This window comes from Salmo trutta, chromosome 40 (assembly GCF_901001165.1).
Source record: "Salmo trutta chromosome 40, fSalTru1.1, whole genome shotgun sequence".
Taxonomy (NCBI): domain Eukaryota; kingdom Metazoa; phylum Chordata; class Actinopteri; order Salmoniformes; family Salmonidae; genus Salmo; species Salmo trutta.
In genome coordinates, this window is record NC_042996.1 from 13,041,180 (window position 1) to 13,059,767 (window position 18,588).

Consider the following 18,588-nt stretch of genomic DNA (forward strand, 5'->3'; position numbering starts at 1 on the left):
TGCCCAAATACAGGTGCCAAGCTTGTAGCATCATACCAAAGAAGACTCAAGGCTGTAATCACTGCCAAAGGTGCTTCAACAAAGTACTGAGTAACGGGTCTGAATACTAATGTAAATGTGATTTGCCTGTTATAAGCAAGACTAAGAGATGCCATAATGGTGTAATCATTGTTGTCACTCCATCAACTATCTAAACAATTCAGAGAACTCAAAAACGGTTACCAAGGCAGCAACCAACGGCCATGAAGATGATTGTGTGTTTATGTATGACACGTGTCATTCAGGTCAGATCATTCAGTCCACTTTGAGGTAGAAAATAGAAAGGAAGATAGTAACTCAAAAGGTCAGATGCAACAGATCTTTATTATAGATTTGTGTGTTGTTGTTTTTACACCACATACATACAGGCCATGGCAGTCATATCCCAGCCCTTTACTTTTCAGTACAGTTCTTTACCATCCCCTTTTCAAACAGCCAAACCTCATTTTCCTTCTTCAACACTTTCCTAACACCATCTGTTTTCTCCCTATAACATACATAGTCTTTCTTTTCATTTCTCTCACTGGCTTTTGACCAGTGCCTCAAACCTTCCTTTTTGGACAAGGCACCACATCCCAGCTCCATCATTGCGTGGCTAGTGGCTACACACACCTTGAAAACAAAAACCCAGACTTCTCGGTTCAAACACGTTCAACATTTCCCTCTTTTTTCCCACATCTCTTAAGTCTTCTTCTAACATACTCTTTTGCTTTTCTCAACCCATCTTTGTGGTTTCTTTCAGCTATACATCATCTCCTTAGTAGATCCCAACCCATCAGACAAGCATGTATATGCTCCTGCCACTACTGTGGCTGGGTAGTGGCAGTGTCAACAACTAAAGCTCCATGCAAGATTGCTACACTGAAAAGTGATCCATTTTTCATTTGGAAGAGTCAGCTTTTTAAACCAACATGGCTCAGTTTAAATTGTTTTTACATTGTAGTAAAACAAAATCTCATTTGATATGCATTTTGACATAAAATGACTACATTCTGTAGCAATGAATGTTTTTTCCCATTAAAATGCGATTTGATTAAAGTTAATGCCTTCAACTGCAGGTGATGCAAAAAGGTGGCATAACCATTAAAAAAAATGATCTGTTATTAGGAATGTACAAAAATAAGACCCGTCCTCCAGTACACCTACGAATCAGACTTATCAAAATGTATAGTTTTCAGGTTCATATACATCTCATCTATTGTGGGAACTCTTCCCTTCTATCCACCTCACATCCCCAAAAAGTGTTAAATAACTTCAGCAAAAAGCTAGAAACAGTGCTGTTTTAAACATAGAGCTACAGTAAGTTCAGATTGGAAAAAAAGGGAGTAAACTTCAATTTAAAAAATCAAATAGTAAACAGGACAATATGCACGACTTCTATCTAATTACTGAAAGCCAAGCAGGCCTCTCCAGAATACTGAATGGTATGCACTTAGCCCCTTTGTGGACAGAACCAAACAGTGGAGGGATGGAAGGGTAATGTAAATAGCTGCCAATGGGGACAGTAACACAAAACACTGTTGTAATAAACACACAGATGCATAAATAAAAGTCCCACGGGGAGGGGACACAGCCCCCCCCTTATGTACAAACATATTGTCCGCTTGCCCAGGAGTCCATCTTCTCCCCTCTAATTACACCATGGTCTCCTTCCTCTTCCCTAAGGCACAGAGGGAGCGCTTGTCCTTTTTGGTTTTGTGTTTGGGCGACGGGGAGGATAGTGGTGATGAAGAGGAGGATGAGGAGCGGGAGGAGGGAGACGTTGAGGTGGGACTGGGGGTCTCGTCCCCGCATAGCGAACTGGAGGCGGATGTAGCACCTGCGGGCGTCAAAGGGCAGTTCTCGTCGGCCTCCTCCGTGTGGATGACGGAGGAGATTTTGGTGGAGTGGCCGTCGGCTGCCGGGGAGGAAGCAGGCGTGGTGACGGCGGCGGGGTGGTGGACGGAGATGGCGCTGCGCAGGCAGTTGAGCCACTGCTGCTTGTGGAAGACGTCGTTGACCTGCAGCGTGTGGGACTGGCCCTGAGACGGGTCATGGAAACGCACACGGAAGATGTTCTTGGCTGAGGAGAACAGAGAACAAGACGTTAGATTAACCATCAGTTTCAGTTACAGGCTTTAACCTCCAGATAGACATGGAAGGTCATAGGGGTCAGGGGCTCACCTTTGTCTGAGTTACTGAATGCTCCTCTGAAGGAGCCACCCATTTTGACGTCTCCATCCTGCAGGTCCTCCAGCACCAGGTCCTGCAACGGGATTGGCTGCCGGTACACCTGGAAACAGTGGTGCTCGTTCCGCGTCACAGACCGGGTCATCACCAACAGCTCTGTGAACAGGAAAACATGCAGCTTCTGGAGGGAGGACAAAAGAAAGGAAGAAATATATATATATATATTAAAATCAGATCATTACAAAAGTTTTGTTAAATTTCAGACAGTTTCTCACATTCTCATCTGCCAACAGATTTTAATTTTCCTGAGGATTTATCATTGGTAGAGATTCTCATGTGGTTATGTAATTCATGTGTTATTCGGTTCGTTTTAAATGAAAAAAGGTCCAAGTTTTGGCCCCGATTGCCTTATTTAGGGGTGCAAAGCTCAAGTTTGTGCACGTGAGGGTTAGAAGGAGCCAGGGAAGAATCATTGCTTTAGGAGGATTGGGGTGCGAGTGTGTGTATTTTAGCATTATAATGTGTGTGTATTCGTGCGTGTGTTCTAAACTCACTGTTCCGCTCTTGTTGCGTAGCTCGCCGTGACACAACAGACTCTTGCACTGGTCGATGCGCGGGTCTCTTTGCCTGTCGTCCAGATACTCCAGCTTGTCTATGTAGTACTGGCTCTCTGACTCACCCTTCTTCATGTTGATGTCAGACAACACACCCTGGATGATGGTGATCTGGAGACAAACACACACTGTTATAGTCACAAACTGATAGGATACAATGATGTATTTGATGATGTATTTGATGTTTCAGAACGCTGTGTTCATAAGTGTTTGTGGGCGTCTCCACTCACCGCTAGCTCCAGGTGGGGCGTGTCGGGGTGCTCGGGCGCCGTGTGTTTGAGGATCTCTTTGAGCAGGAGGGGGTATTTGAACAGGCGGGAGCGGGGGATGTCCAGGAAGCTCCACAGGTCCAGCTTCCTGCTGAAGGGAGACTCCAGGCAGCGCTGCAGGAAGTCCTGCACCCTCCGGTCCTGTTTCTTCTGGTCCAACAGGGCCTTGGCCGCCACCTGGTTACTGCAGTAGTCTCGGTATGCATTCAGCCCTGGCAACTGGTGGGGAGAGAGATGTACCGTACCGTTAGCACTTTGGCCATTCACTGCTAAATAAACATACAGATGTCATGTCATAAAGGGGCATCTTTATGACATCTTCAACACGTTGGTCCCTGCTAGATAAACACTTAGACAGGTAGAGAAAGATAGAGAGAGGCCAAAGTTGAGCGGGCACAGGCCCTGGTACGTACCCAGCTGACGACGATTTGTCCTATCTGTCCCACGGTGCCGTCGGGGCCGGTGGCTCTGGCCAGCTGGGCCAGCAGGTCCTCGTGGAGGGGGATGTAGGCATCCAGGTCCCCGAAGATATGGGTCAGCTCCTCCTCCGACATGATACTTAGCTTCAGCATGGGGTCGTGGTACGCCTGGAGGAGAGAGAAAAATAGAGCCAAGCGGTCATTCAACAGCTTACAGTTTATTTAGAAAGAGAGAGGGAGGCTAAGTATAGCTCTGGAGGAGAGGTTTTAGTGAAATAGAAATGGAATCATTTCTTTTTATAGCTCATGGGTAATGGCCGGTCATGTTTACAGGAGAGTTGCCAACTAGTCAGGTTTAATCTGTTTGCCTGATATGTACTCTCGGAGGGTTTGAATTAAAGCACGAACCTTGCGTGCGAGCTGGAGGTCCTCAATCAGGTCCTGTTCTCCGCGAGTCAACTCAAATATGGCCTGAGGAAGAAGGAGATGAAAGACATATTTAAAACACAATGGAACAGGAGGTCATGCCAAATTAAAACACTGAGGACATATTAAACAGCATCAAACTAAAAAGGACACCAAATTACTGAGGACATATTAAAGTAAGAGGACAAATCAACAGCAAATTACTGAGGTCAATGAGTTGCCAAATTCTTGGGTCCCTTCTCTCTCTCTCAATTACTCTCTCTGTGTTGTTTATGGTTTGAGAGTATTCTGTCAGCTGGTTGAGAGGTCTGCCAGGCCAGGGGTACATTAGTGACGTCAGACACCAGCTCTGGAACAGACTGGTGACAGACTGGGCCCTGACCGCTTCTAACCCCACTTAGCACACTCAGCACAAATACCGAGAGGACTTTCAAAACAAACAAAAATCTGAACTCTCTTGTATGAGAATCAAAAGACAAAAACAGAGCAAAAGAGGGGGGGGGGGGGGCAGGAAAAGCACCCAGCCCTCTGGCTTTAATAACTCTGTCCCAGGCTAGGTTGAATACCGTGGCGTCTGGCTTTGTGACCTGGAGCGCACTCAGTCATCTGGAGCGCTTTAGCAGGGCCAGCCGGACTAGACATCAGGTATGTGGTTCAGTCTCTCACCTCACAAGCTAAACACACCATCTCTGGTTGCAGCCGATTTCCCATTCTTTCTCTATTGGGATTTGTGTGAAAAGAGATTTGAGAAGTGTTGACTCTCACCTCCTGTCTCTTGATCTCCTTGGTGGAGAAGGTGCCCTTCTGGTGGACGTCTAATGTCTCCGACCACAGCGTGCTGTTGCGTCTCTTGGGCGGCGTGGGCGCCGCCGCCTTACTGCATGGCTTCTGGGGCACGCCCGGCGTCTTGCCACCATTGCCATCGCCCCGGAAGGATATGGACTGGATGGTCTGGCCGAAGCGCCGGACGGCCCCATTCCTCACGGGGGAGATGAAGTTAGCCAGCGAGGTCACCCTGCCGAGAGGACGGACACGCTTGTTGCTGGGTTCCTGGAGAGGAGAGAGAGAGGCGGGGAAACACAGATTAGGCCTCAGATTCTCAACTTCCTTTGTCATAAACCTCAACCATCAGAACGTCAACTCCTTTAGCAGAAGTCTCACCAGGAAACAGCTAGAAGCTTCCCCATCACTGATATGACATGGCCCAGATGATGCCAGCCATGAATCCCTATTGATGACACTACCTCCACAAGGGACTTGGTCAGGAAACTGTTACCAGGGAGGAGGGGTTTGGCCCTGGGGTCAGGCCATAGAGACAGCGGGCAGGAGGAAGCAGCAGCCCCAGCAGCTGTTGCCTCCATCATATGAGGACTGAGGAGCCCAGGGCAGGCTGGGGGAGCACAAAGACCCCCTTTCAGACTGCAGCCCAGAGGCGCCGACCAGAGAAGGGGCCTGGAGGCATGCCAGGAATGCACGGGACCCCTGCTCTCAGCTGTCCAACACACTCACACTTACTCTGTCACACACACACTACACAACTACTCAGCATTATGGCCAGACTACAGCAAACGGGCCGTGAGACTGGGACTGTTCAGTCACTCAAAACATGGGAAGACAAAAAGCCTCATCATTTAACTCCCGTCTCCCAGAGTTCAGGGAGGTACGGGATAGGACGGTGCTGTGTTTGGACAGCCACAGTAAAACTGATGTGTGGCTCTAGACGAAAGACCACCAGTGAGAGAGACAGAGGAACTAACAGGCCTCGTCCTAAACAGGCACTAGAATACTGGAAGTCGCAGTCTTTTTTAGGAGTCACAGGGGGTGGCGTGGGGTTTGTGGGTGCGAGTCGGAAACAGACCCCGGAGCCCTCGTTGCGTGAGAGGAACACCACACCAGGTAATCCCTCTTCCCTCCCCTGTACTGAGTGCAACACTCACCTGCCAATGAACTGGCCTGCTGCAAACATATCAAAGCACTGCAGATCTGAGGTAATGAATTCATAGACTGTGAGAGAGACCTCTTCAAATACAACCAGAAATATAATGCTCTTAGACATGTTTGGGAAGAATTATTTTTATTTTTTTAAACATCTGAAAAATAAAATCGGTCTTATGAAATCTATGCTGCATGCTCTATTGGGACCCCCAAGCTCTTAAACTCTCAGAGCCTTCTCCTGACTCAGGATGAATGGGGTTTTGCCTTGGCTCAGTGAAACTGGGGGAACAGAGAGCCATTCAGGCTCCTCCTGGCCCCAGAAGCAGACCACAGCTGCAGAACAGATCCACCCCAGAGTCTGGTGTGAAAGCCACTGTGGCTGTGGCCAGCTCGGGTCATGGTCCAAATGTGGTCGGGGTCTTTGACCAGGACCGCCAGACAGTCCAGGAACTTATCTAAACCACTGTATCCCAGAGCCAATAAACCGAGAGGACCAGCGCTGACCACATCCGAACCGCTCTGACAGTGGTCCAGAAATTGTGCGGTCAGAAAGGAATCCCAATCCTAAAACACAGGCCTGATTTAAACCTCTTTAGACTTTATTTTAATGGGCCTCATTCCTGAGTGGAGAGAGGACCATAACGGCCACACTGTGTCCAACTACTTCTGCTGTAAACCCCATTGGACAATGGAAACAGAGGGGGAATTTGCTTTGGAAATCAAGAGGTCTTCCAATGTAAACTTTGGAAACGTGTGTTGCCCATTGTGCCTTTCCTGTCATTTGGGGACTGGGCCTGGAATAACAAAGTGCTGTTCTTTGTACACCCACCCAGTGTTACTATCAGCTGGAGAGACAACATGCAGACTGATAGAAACTAGTCCTAGTCCAGGCTGTTTGACAACAGGGAACTCCCTGGAATATTGTCCAGTCTCGCTCCCTTCAGGAAGCCAGACATATCCTGGGTTTGTGCTGCTGCTGGACTGTATCGTTCTGTACCCCCCCCCCCCCCCTCCACAGATTGAGGGACCATCGGCACTCACTCAAATCTTCCCTAATGTCCTTAAATTGCCCCTTTAGGACATCTAAACACCCCTCCCTTCCTCCTCTCCTACCCACAATTATCCTTCTCCCTCGTTATCTCCAAACAGAAAGCCAAAGGCTCATCAACTAAATGTATCCACTTTTTCAGCCAGCCCCCCCAATAGCCCCTTCCTGTGCCCCTGGCCTCCCTTTGATGTAACCCCACATGTGTTAATCCCTGCTGGCTTGGCTGTCCCTCCCTGCTGCATCTCTCTCATTACAGCATAGCTGATAGCAGGGCTCTGAGGGAGTGGAACACCACTGTTTACCCTGGACTCCAACGAAAGAGCTCATCAAAGAGTAACTGTGGGGTGACTTAAGTTTCCAAACGCGACTACTCACTTCATTGAAGAACTCAACTTCTCCTTTGTGATTTACCGACAACGCAGCCGCTGGCTTCCCCCTGAAACCCCTTCCGAAACATAACCACAAAAACCTTGAATGGGGGAAGGAAGGAGACTAGAGAAGTGAGTAAGAAAGGCTTCTGCTGACCAGTGGCTCTGTGTGAGTCAGAGAAGAAGAGGCACACCTGGGTTCTACCCCTCCTTCCCTTTAATTGTGTGTGAGGAATGCTCTCAGCCTTCTGTGTGAGCACTCACACCTGAGAGCTGCTTCACTGCACTCACTCCCCCAGGGCTCTGAGAAAGGGGGGTGGGGGGAGTTGAAAACATGGTGCTGAGCTCTGTATGGCTATTTGTCCCCTGCTGTTAGAGTGCTGATGGAGGTACTACTCAACCCCCAGGGCTGGGATACATTACCTGTCTGGGCAGATAGATTCACACAAAAGCCAGCAAAGCTAAAGGGATGGATAGTTTTATGACCTCAACTTCAACCTGTTGAGCAATCTTCAGTCCGATAGTGTCATAGAACAAATATCTCTAAAAGTTTGAATTTAACAAGGTTCTGCCAGAGACTAAACACACACACACACACACCTTACTAAGGTGCAGTGTGCAGGTGAGATATGAAGTATGTGACCAAGCTGTTGTTTACGAAGCATGTGACAAATAAAATTTGATAGCAGAGAACAAGGCAAGGTGCTGATTCACTTAGATCTGATAAGAGACCAGTGGCTATCGCAGCAGAGAACAAGTTCCTATCCAACTGATACCAAATGACAAAGCCAGCAGAAAGAACATACTAGATCAATCACTTCTTCTCCCAGTATCTCACCTCTGAGTCTTTGTTGCCTCGGTTCTGACCGTCTATAGCTTGTAGAGTCCGTTTGATAGGCACCAAGCTACCCAGTTCATCGTAAGCCACCATAGCGTTGAGTAAAAAAAATCCTACAAGGTTTCTGCTATATCCAATTAGTCTTCATTAATCCATATGAAATATATTTTTTTCTCTTCTTCAAAATATCTTTGTGAGAGTAGAACAAATTCACTCCACACACACTACCGCTCTCTCTTTCTAAACTTTGGTCTGAGGTGGAGTTAGGGAGGGGGCGGTTTAAATACTCCTTGGTAAAGGGAGGAGCAAGCTCTCCAAACCCATCCCACTGTTTAGGGGGGGGTTACTGTTGGAGGAATCAGACTCTTCTTGGAAGTGTGAAGGGCTATACAGGCGAAGCAGCCCGGTTGCTTTTTGTTGGTGACACACACACACACACATTAAAACAAAAAAGTGCTGGGAGAATTCCATGTACTGAGGTTTGTTGTTAAAGTGAATGGAAAAGTTATGCATCATATGCAGACTATTACAGAACAATGATCTCTAAGAGTTCAGGTTTGAACAAGGCAGTAATCTGCCGGAGACTAAACACACACAAACCTACCCTGCTAAAGGTACAGTGTTCAGTGGAGATAGCAGAGAGAACAAGGCTAGTTGCTGATTCGGTCACAGATATGATAAGAGATCTATGGCTATCGCATCAGAGAAAAAGTTACTGTCCAACAGTTCAGGGCTGCACAATATGGGAAAATAATCGAATTGCAATTTTTGAACCCAATATTATGATTGCGATTTTACTTCCGATTTAGATCAAAACACTGTAAGAATCATAGAAATAAAATGAATATTCCAATTCTATGGTTGGTGTTGTTTGGCATGACAACTAATGAAAAAGACAGGTACAGTAGACGTGAAAGGGAAGGAACCCAAAGTGTTGGTCAGAGTTTCCCTGGAGACCCTTAATTTAAAATATATATATATATATCATTTTTAAATGCAGCCTCTAACAATATTGACATTTCGATTCAAATTAGATTCATTGAGCAGCCCTAACAGAGAAACTTGCGTCATGTTTTTAAATGTGTTTTAAAACTAAACAAAATAGAGAAATGCCTTCTGAGCTCATACTGATGAATCATGTCAAAAAGTAGGCTTAGAAGAATTCTACTTCAGATAATTAATCATGTAAATTCCTTGAAAACAGCAGTTGTACATTTCCACCTATAGAATCTAGTTCAAACACAACCTATAAGTAGTGAACCATCGTGTAAATCAATATCACACCTCATTGAGTGAGTAAATATGGAGCACTTCTTTGTCCCCTGGCTTTCTGGTGTGAAAGGTGTAAAGTGCACCAGAGTTCGTTGTCTACTTTAGCTAACGACAGAGAGCTGTTACCAGGCTCTGATCAGCAGGGGATGGGGGCGATCAGTTACAATATCAATAAGACGGGAGCACTCACTCACCTCATTATATCTCACACACACACACACACACACACACTAGACCCTGTGTATTGAGGGCAGAAGTGTAGTGTGTGGGGGTGGGGTGGATTTAAATTAGGGGTGTTTAGTTCGTTATTACCCAGAATGCTAGTAGATACTATAGACTTCCATTGCGCTAACGCTAATTAGCAACTTCCTTCAAACTGCACACAGAGACATAAAAATGGTATCCACAAGTTCATCAGACTCTGGGGAAGTAGATAAAGGGCTTCACTGACAAAATCCTAATTACATCTGCACCCAGTTTAACAGTAAACAGAAGTGAGAAACTAAACTCAGGTCATTCTGAAACAGAGTTTTAAAGTAAAAGACAAGCTTGCTTCCCTTTTCCTGCACAAACTCATGTCACAGTCAGACACATTCATGCTCCATTTGAATAAAAGTTAACTGAGACGTGATTAGATGTGAAAACACCTGTGGAAAGCCACTAAACCCTGCACATGTTGCTACATACTCATAACTGCTGCACAAATGGACTGCAGAATCCAAGGTGTTGACTGTGTGATGGACTGGATAATGTGCTGAGGTGCTATGTGGTGGAAGGGATGTAAAACCTTGCTAGTCATTTAGCCACTGTCTGTGTGTGCGTGCGTGTGTGTGTTGAGCAAACGAATTAGACCAATGTGAAGGCTCGAATTCACCCTCCTGTGTCAATACTACGGTGTGAAACAGGACATATGCAACTAAGCATGTGTGAGAGTGAGAAAGTGTGTGTGTGTGTGTGTGTGTGTGTGTGTGGTGACAGAAGTGAGAGAACACAGATGGGTTATTGTTGCTAAACTACATGAAGACTGGCACCATGGTTGAGAATGTGTTCGTCAGGACTGTCTGTTTACAGTTCAAATGTATGGTGTTATACAGACCAACAGGGCTCTGACAGTCTGACATACATCACTCCACAAGCAGAGTCCACTCCACAAACTGACCCAACTAGTGGCTAGGATTCACAGCTCCGGTTCAGGAATCAAATGCTAATTAACAGCCCAGGGGGAAAGTCTGACTACATGTTGATTTGGGTGATGATTGGATTACTTGTGAAAAAGGGGAGAGCAGTTTGCCAGAAGGGAGGATGGTGTGAATGATTATTCAGGTAAGACTGAATAATAATATTTACATGTCTGTTTGCTGGAATATGAACCAGGATAGACAGTCTGGAGGAGATAGACTATAAAACACAACACTGCCCCAGTGTACACTTTCAGTGGAGAAAGTCAAAACCTGTGTCTGTACCGTGCAATCATCCAGACACAGGGAAGACAACACGGTGCATCTCAGTGTTCGTCACTCCGTGTGGGGAGACCTGAGGCTGAGTCACCCCCCTGTCTGGGCCATCCACCGTGGGTGGGCTGCTGTGAACACAACCAAACACAAAATAGCTCAACTTGCCAGGCCCAAACACCCAGTCAGCTATAGTAAAGGTTTGACAAACAAATGTGTATTCACACACACTTACTTAATACTACCCTCACACACTTTGCTATCCTCCACACACACACACACACACACACAGAGGGGCAGGCAGGAGTGAGTCACCTCAACCATAGCGTTACCCTCTATTCCACCACGGTACCTCCCTGCCAGGAACAAACAGAGCCCTGGGGCTTACAGTTCGGACTGAACTGAACATGCCCTCCACATCAGCAGTACAGGAAAAGGATAGTGTTTATCAGAGTTCTGGGGAAAACATAACAGCCAATACTTCCCAAGGGGACTAATTCACCCAACAAGTGGTGGAACCATTGCCCCCTGGTGGTGGGAGTTTGGTGCAGGAGCTCAGGTACAATAAATGTCAGATATGGTCTAGAATTAATCTAATATTACTGGATTATTCCTCCCTATATACACATTTGGTCTGTGAGTCCTTATTTGAGCAGGCAGGAAGAGAATAGGCCTACGGGTGTTCATATACTATAATGAATCACGGCTTTAGTGTGATCATATCAAGCCCAGGCACTGCCAGATTGAGTGGGCCAAGAGAAAAACAAAAACAGTTTCGTTTCTGATACACCAACTCCTGTATTGCCCCATTTCTCACTATTTGGAAATTGCCCCATTTCTCACTATTTGGAATTTGCCTCCTTTGTTCTCGCTCCATTCTTCCCATTCACTTTCCACCTATACTTGTTCCCCAATTTCCTGTGGTCTCCATTCCTCTCCATTCACCTAATACCTTTTTTGCACTATTGGTTAGAGCCTGTAAGTAAGCCTTTCACTGTAAGGTCTACTACACCTGTTGTATTTGGCGCACGTGACAAATAAAACTTTGATTTGATTCCTCCCTCATTCTTCTGCCTTACTGCCAATCAACCTATAAAAACAGTCTCGTCGGCAGCTATTGGAGGGGAGATGAGGGCAGGGCTTCTTATCCATCAGTGCCCCACTAAAACCATCACAGAGCAGCCATTAGACACAATACCAGAGATAGATTTCACACCAGACAAACATCTCCTGGTAACTCAATAGTTTACTTAAGTGAGTTTTACTCAGTGCACACAACCAGGGCTTCTATGGGTTGCTACCAAACAGTGTGGCGGTAACCAAGAACCACAGGTTTGTCATGACACATTCATAGAGAGCACACACATGTCTAGCTAACCCACCAAGCAAACATGTAGAAGAGGAAAAAAGGGATGGTGAAAGAAGCTTGGAAAGTTACACCTTGTGGCTTCAGGTTTTTTAAGGAACCCTGATTCCAGCCAGGACTGGCAATACTCAATACAAGTGTGCAGCATTTACAGCAAACACCTTCTAGTCAGCTACTTAACCCCCCTACCCTGTTTTTATTATGGCAACATTTTGGCTCTCTGGGCGAGCGTGCAGGTGGCAGGTCAAACCTGGAGGGGTGAGGAGGAGGAGGGGGGGCAGAGAACTATGGAAGTAGCCTATTGTTCGTCGGTTGTTTACCTGCCTCAACCCCCTCCACCTGGGCCAAAGAGCCAGACAGAATGGGGGGGTTGAAGGTGGATTTGGGGAGGTGATCTGGTCTGGTGCAACAGGTTTGCGAATAGGCCGAGATCGCGAATCCGTAGGTAACCGCCCAGTCTATATCCCTTTTCCCCCCAGAGCTGAAGATCCAAATCACGTTCTGCGCATGTGGGGGGGATTTACGCACACATTTCTGTGGTACCCTCCCTGCACATTTCTCACTGTCGCTCGGGAATAATAATTCTTCAAGCTTTACCGGTGAAACGTCCATGCAGCGTCTGCATGCCAACTATTGGATCTCAAGCAGTTTCATGGGGAGATACATTTAGATCTTCTGGAGTTATACAGCGTTGTTCCGAAGTAGCCTACAGTGTGGTTTAGAATTATGGACAGTGGGCAAAGTTTAGTGTAGATGGGTTATCAAACTGTAGCATGCCTGTGTTTAGTTTCAATCAAAGCACATATTTAACCTATTGGAGCACGTTAAGGTTTGGCCACATGAGAGAAAAAGGCAACAAGTCACAATCACCCTGAAATCTCATAAGAAATGAGGTGGTGTTTGTCTTACAGGAAAACTATAATATGCCATTATACTCAGTTATGTAGAATACCATCATGGTGTGATCTTGTATGCAGACATTGATTCAGCTTTGATCTAACTTCATTAAACGAGGACTATTCGCCAGAGTAGACTGTTCACCTAGCAGCCGAATGAGTTCATTTGACATTTTAGTCCTTTAGCAAGACGCTCTTATCCAGAGCGACTTACAGCAGCAGTTAGGGTTAAGTGCCTTGCTCAAGGACACAACGGCAGATTATTTTAATCAGATGAATAATAGTACCCTGTTCAATTTGTCACAAACCTCTGACAGGCCACATTTCTAGTAAACACATACTTTTTTTATGACAGAGGAGTGGTTCATTCAATCATTCCTCTCTCCATTCTTGCCCAACTTCGACTTTATGAAATATCACTTGGCAAGTTTATTGTAATTAGTCCGTTCTTCCCCAGCGGAGCCTAATCTTCTTTTGATCGTGTTTAGTTTGAGTCAGTGAGTGGTTTGACCTCAGTTAGTCATACACTACAAGAGCCTTTAACCTTTGCTTAAATTCACCGCACTTCAAATGTTTCTCCAAATGTAAAATCTAGAAGTGGCGCTAAACGTAAAATGTCTACGTGTTTTGGACACCCAGGGTTGCTCCTACTGCAGCATCTGCATCTGGGGTTGCACAGCTGCTGGCTCTCATTCTGAATGGTTAAGTTAAGAGTTAAGGGTTGGGATAGAGTTCAAATAAAAACAACTCAACAGTTAAAAGCTGCAATGTGCAGAAATCACGCCGCCATTTGCTGGTTGCTAAAATTCTAATAGTTTGCCTAATTTCAGTGACAAAACAAGCAATTTAGCATAAACTGAAATTAAACTAACTATTCGAATTTTAGAAAGCAGGAAATGGTGGAGCGATTTCTGCATATTGCACCTTTAACCTTTTAGTGTAGAGAATCATTGTACTATTTAAACCGCTGTGAAATATATTTTCAATAACTGAAAAGATTGTATTTTCATCTGTTTGAAGTTAGTGTACAAAACCGAAGGTAAAAGACACAAAAACAAAACTTAAGAACAGCAAGCATAGAAATACAGCACATATACACTACTTCTTAGACTTGCTTTCAATGAGAATGACAGATCTAGAACTAACAAGGTTAAGGTTTGGGATAGGGTTAAAACAAATACATGTAAAACCACTGTTTAGCGCTGGGATTCAACACATGGCTTGTGGCTTACGCCCATCCACCATCTCTGTCCACATTGCCCTCGGGACACGGATGGACGTCCAATTTCTAAGTGACTCTGGCTGCTAAATCTCAGTACACAGCATGGCTGTCCTGTACTGAAGCATGGATGTACCCTGTGTTACAATAACTCTGATCATGAAGTGGTCATTCTAACAGTTTGACAACTCCTTGTGTTGACAAACCACCAGTAACACAGTGGAAAAATTACGTCTGTATCCACACTTCCATTCCACTATAGCCCATCATAATACCTTGGAGGTGACTAAAATCAGTTCAACCATGAAAGTGTTGGAAGCTCAGGCAAGGATCATGGAATGAATGAAGCAACAGAGACAAGGCATGGCTTAATCTGCACCACGGGGCACTCTGTTCACAACGTTGACGTCAGCAAACCGCTCGCCCCCACACACACACACACACACACACACACACACACACAACATCATATATCGTGGTCTGCGGTTGTGAGGCCGGTTGGACTTACTGCCAAATTATCTAAAATGACATTGGAGTCAGCTTACGGTAGAGAAATGAACATTCAATTTACTGGCAACAGCTCTGGTGGACATTCCTGCAGGCAGCATGCCAATTGCACGCTCCCTCAAAACTTGAGCCATCTGTGGCATTGTGTTGTGTGACAAAACTGCACATTTTAGAGTGGCCTTCTATTGTCTCCAGCACAAGGTGCACCTGTGTAATGATCATGCTGTTTAATCAGCTTGTTGATATGCCACACCTGTCAGGTGGATGGATTATCTTGGCAAAGGAGAAATGTTCACTAAGAGGGATGTAAACAAACTTGAGCGCTAAATTTGAGAGAAATGCGTTTTTTGTGCGTATGGAACATTTCCGGGATATTTTACTTCAGCTCATTAAACATGGGACCAACACTTTACACGTTGCGTTTATATTTTTGCTCAGTGTCATTTTATGCAATTCTATTCATTTTGCCATGGGGTGGAGAGAAATGTTAGCATTTTTTAATATCATATCCGAGTGAGACTGACTAACAAAATCAACGGGGGGCCCCCTGGTCGTATTTCCTCAATGATAACAAGTTTAAATAGCTGACCGCTAATCTAAAAAAAAAACTATTAGCCAACATGAGCTAATTGACTGACTATCAGTGATTGACATAAGAGAAACTGCTGATGCACAACCACATTTTGAAATGTCACCTTGTGTATTCTACTATTTTAACTCTAGAAAGTAAGTCGAGACCCCGACGGAGTTCCCTGGTATAGACCAATACATAGACCAGCCTATAAACCACCTCAAAAATGTCAAACACACGATGCTACAGGACAATAACAAGTCTTTGTATATAGAGACCACCAGTAAAATGGCTCAAATCTGATTGAGCATAATGATGTAGGGTTGTTTAGAAATTGTGATGGGCAAATCTCTTTAATGCACTACTATCAACAGTCTCATCAGGCCACCCTCAGCTTTCGAGTCATTTCAGACCCAAACATTTTACTGAAGAAATATGAAGCAATCAAAGATTAGGATCCGCTGGGTAGGAACGGACTAATATCCTCCATGTTGTCATCGAAAGTAAAAGTGTTCACTGGAAATGTGGCCTGTCATAGTGGTTTGTGAGAAATTTAACAGGTTACTATTAATCATCTGATTACTCAGAAGAGTGCTTGTTATGTTTTGAGTGTGATAATTATACCCTGATGAAAGAACTTTATTAGGTTATTCAATTATTGCATCTGAGCTCCTAGACTGTGCGGCTCTCCTTTTCTTTTCCAAGTGTTCTACTCCGCTAGCCAGCACCTCGCCTAAACAGGTGTGTTTCTTTTGCCTCCAGATTGAGTGTGATAATGAAACCTCTGTGGAAACAGAGAGCATTACCAAAGGGGGATTATTGAGAAAATCATCCCAAGTTGGAATACTGGTGACAAGCCTGGGTGTGTGAGTCAAACACCCAGACAACAATATAGATCCATATTATGAGGACGTTTTCCAACCAACGAGTCCTGATTGCCAATTTACTAAAAATAAGAATCTTAGTAACTACAGTAGATTTGGTGAATTCCCCAAACATGAGTTGATGAGTGTTGTGGTGGTTGCTATAAACAAACATGGTCCTTATCTGGATGGTTTTCAGTGATATGCTCAAGTATCACAAACAAACAGGACAGGGCTAGACTTTGGATAGGCTATAGACCTAGCTTCTTCAGACCTCAGCCAAAGATATACAGAGGTCAGGAAACTGTCCTCCATGTTGGTACCAAATGATCCATTGCAATAACATTCTAAGTCTAGACTGCAATTTCCCGTACATTTATGAATGTCAGCAACTCTTGGGGACAACAACAGTTTACAGAACTGTGTGCATCACTTTCACAAACTGATCTAGGATCAGTAATGCTGGTTCAGGGTATCTATATTGTGAACTCAGATCAGTGGTATGGGCCGATTCATTGTGTGTTTTACCTTAAAGTCAAAGCTGCACAGGCTGACTGCATCAGAGTCATCCTTCTCTATGCACTTCCGCTTCTGGGGACAGATGGAAATGAGATTGTTATTATTCAAATTTAGACAGATAAACTTACCCATATCTATTATACACACACAGGTAGACACACCAATACACACACATATACTCTTTAGGCAGATAGCTACACACACACACACACACGAGTCTCTCCAATTCACACAAAACAACTACATCTAGTCTGGACTCCTGCTGTTCTCTGATGTTAGACAAGAACAGACAACCACCACCCCTCTGCCCCATTACCCTGTCCTATCCTGGTCTCATAGGTTTGAGAATAACCCCAGTGAAGTGAAGAACTGCCACCATTCCCAGGGACAATGTTCACCCCTGGAGGTTCCATTGGGAACAGGAAAGGGTTAATGAAGCACAAGAGCACTTGAACACCTGGGGAGAAGACCAGCTGGCAGGTGAGATGAGGTCTGGCCCGGAGTTTGTGTGTATGTGACTGGGGTTGAAAAGGCTGGAGGAGCGCTGGCGTCGCCTGACTGCCGGGGCTCTTAGGGCGCCGTCATTAGGGCGCATTAACCACGGAGGGAGTAGAGGGCCATCACAGGGCATTCAGGAAGCCGAGACGGGACCAAGGGTGTGCAGAGTGAGACAGTATGTTGAGGTAGTTGTTTGTTATCAATAGTTGGTTTTGAAGGGGGTAAATGGGCATTTCTTCCTCAAACCTGTTCGCTTTCCCACAGTAAAGAGAACTCCTTGTGCAATATCTGATCACACAAGGTGAGAAAATGTGAATTTGCATGGTTCATAAATTACAATGGGACACAAGGGGCCTCCATATGCAATGCCCCAGACGGGAGAACAAGGCTAGATGATTAGCTAGCCTACTAAGGGGAGTGAACAGTGCTTTGGCTAACAGAGAGTTACGCAACACTACAGTACAGCTCCTTATCAAGAGATTCTCATTTAGTGCTACAGCTGTTGAATACAGTAGTTTCACACTAAGTCAGTTTTTTTAAAGGTAGGCGAATTGAGGCAGTTAGGACCTTTGCTGAAGCTAATGAGGGAAGTGGGATCATGGATCAATCAATTAAACTCTTGTTTATAGTAGAGCTGATGGTAAAAGGAGAGGCTGAAACTGGAAATCTGATCAAAAGGCCAGTCATCATCAACTAGCTATAAAAAAAAGAAAGGCTCATTAGCCAATAGCTTTAGACTAGTGTCTTTAATCAGCTAGTGACTGAACGACTAATCATTAAGCTGATCCCCATTCAAAAGGAATTTGAGTGATTGATCAGAGAAATCCCCTTTAATGTCTTGTTATTATCATCAGAGGGCTTAACTGCATAGTGCTAGGCTAGCTTTTAAAATAACGATGGGTTTCGGGTCAGTTTTTTTGATTAAATCATCAAAAGGGTGGGCCAGGTTAGATGGAACGTTTACACTGGACTAGAGGCATAATGTAGAAGTTCCTCAGCTCATGAACCTAACAAACTACTGCCTATGCAATGCAAGTCTGGGCTAGAGGGGTCTCCTCTTCAGAGCCTCCCCCAGACAACAAGGCTTGTGTGAGGGCAGAGTCTCTGTTGACTGCTGCCGCCCATGCAAATGATAGTTTTACATTACGATGACATCATGGGCTAGGCTAAACTAACCTTTTAAACAAGCCCAGCTTAGGCCTGAGAAAATAGGGCATTAACGTCAGGTGGGATTAGATAAAGAACTTGGTGATATTTGTTAAGCATGTTCTGCTTGATAGAACAGTAGGTGAGAGACATCG

The 18,588-nt window shown here is 45.1% G+C and overlaps 1 protein-coding gene across 3 annotated transcripts in view; it reads right to left on the reverse strand.

The window, feature by feature from the left end:
• Positions 1–344: 344 nt before the first annotated feature.
• The window catches only part of LOC115180591 (neuroepithelial cell-transforming gene 1 protein), a 32,040-nt gene continuing 13,796 nt past the window's right edge, over positions 345–18,588 (reverse strand). For 2 of the 3 annotated variants that reach the window (XM_029742788.1, XM_029742789.1), the window contains 8 exons: positions 16,799–16,861; positions 4,702–4,986; positions 3,919–3,981; positions 3,505–3,678; positions 3,053–3,310; positions 2,763–2,933; positions 2,203–2,389; positions 345–2,101 (listed from right to left, as the gene is read on the reverse strand). In XM_029742788.1, the coding sequence (XP_029598648.1) occupies positions 1,674–2,101; positions 2,203–2,389; positions 2,763–2,933; positions 3,053–3,310; positions 3,505–3,678; positions 3,919–3,981; positions 4,702–4,986; positions 16,799–16,861 (1,629 nt within the window). In that variant the 3' untranslated portion in view covers positions 345–1,673. Of the gene's footprint in view, positions 2,102–2,202; positions 2,390–2,762; positions 2,934–3,052; positions 3,311–3,504; positions 3,679–3,918; positions 3,982–4,701; positions 4,987–8,125; positions 8,401–16,798; positions 16,862–18,588 lie in introns of those variants that run through there. The other variant, XM_029742790.1, reaches the window with a different exon arrangement.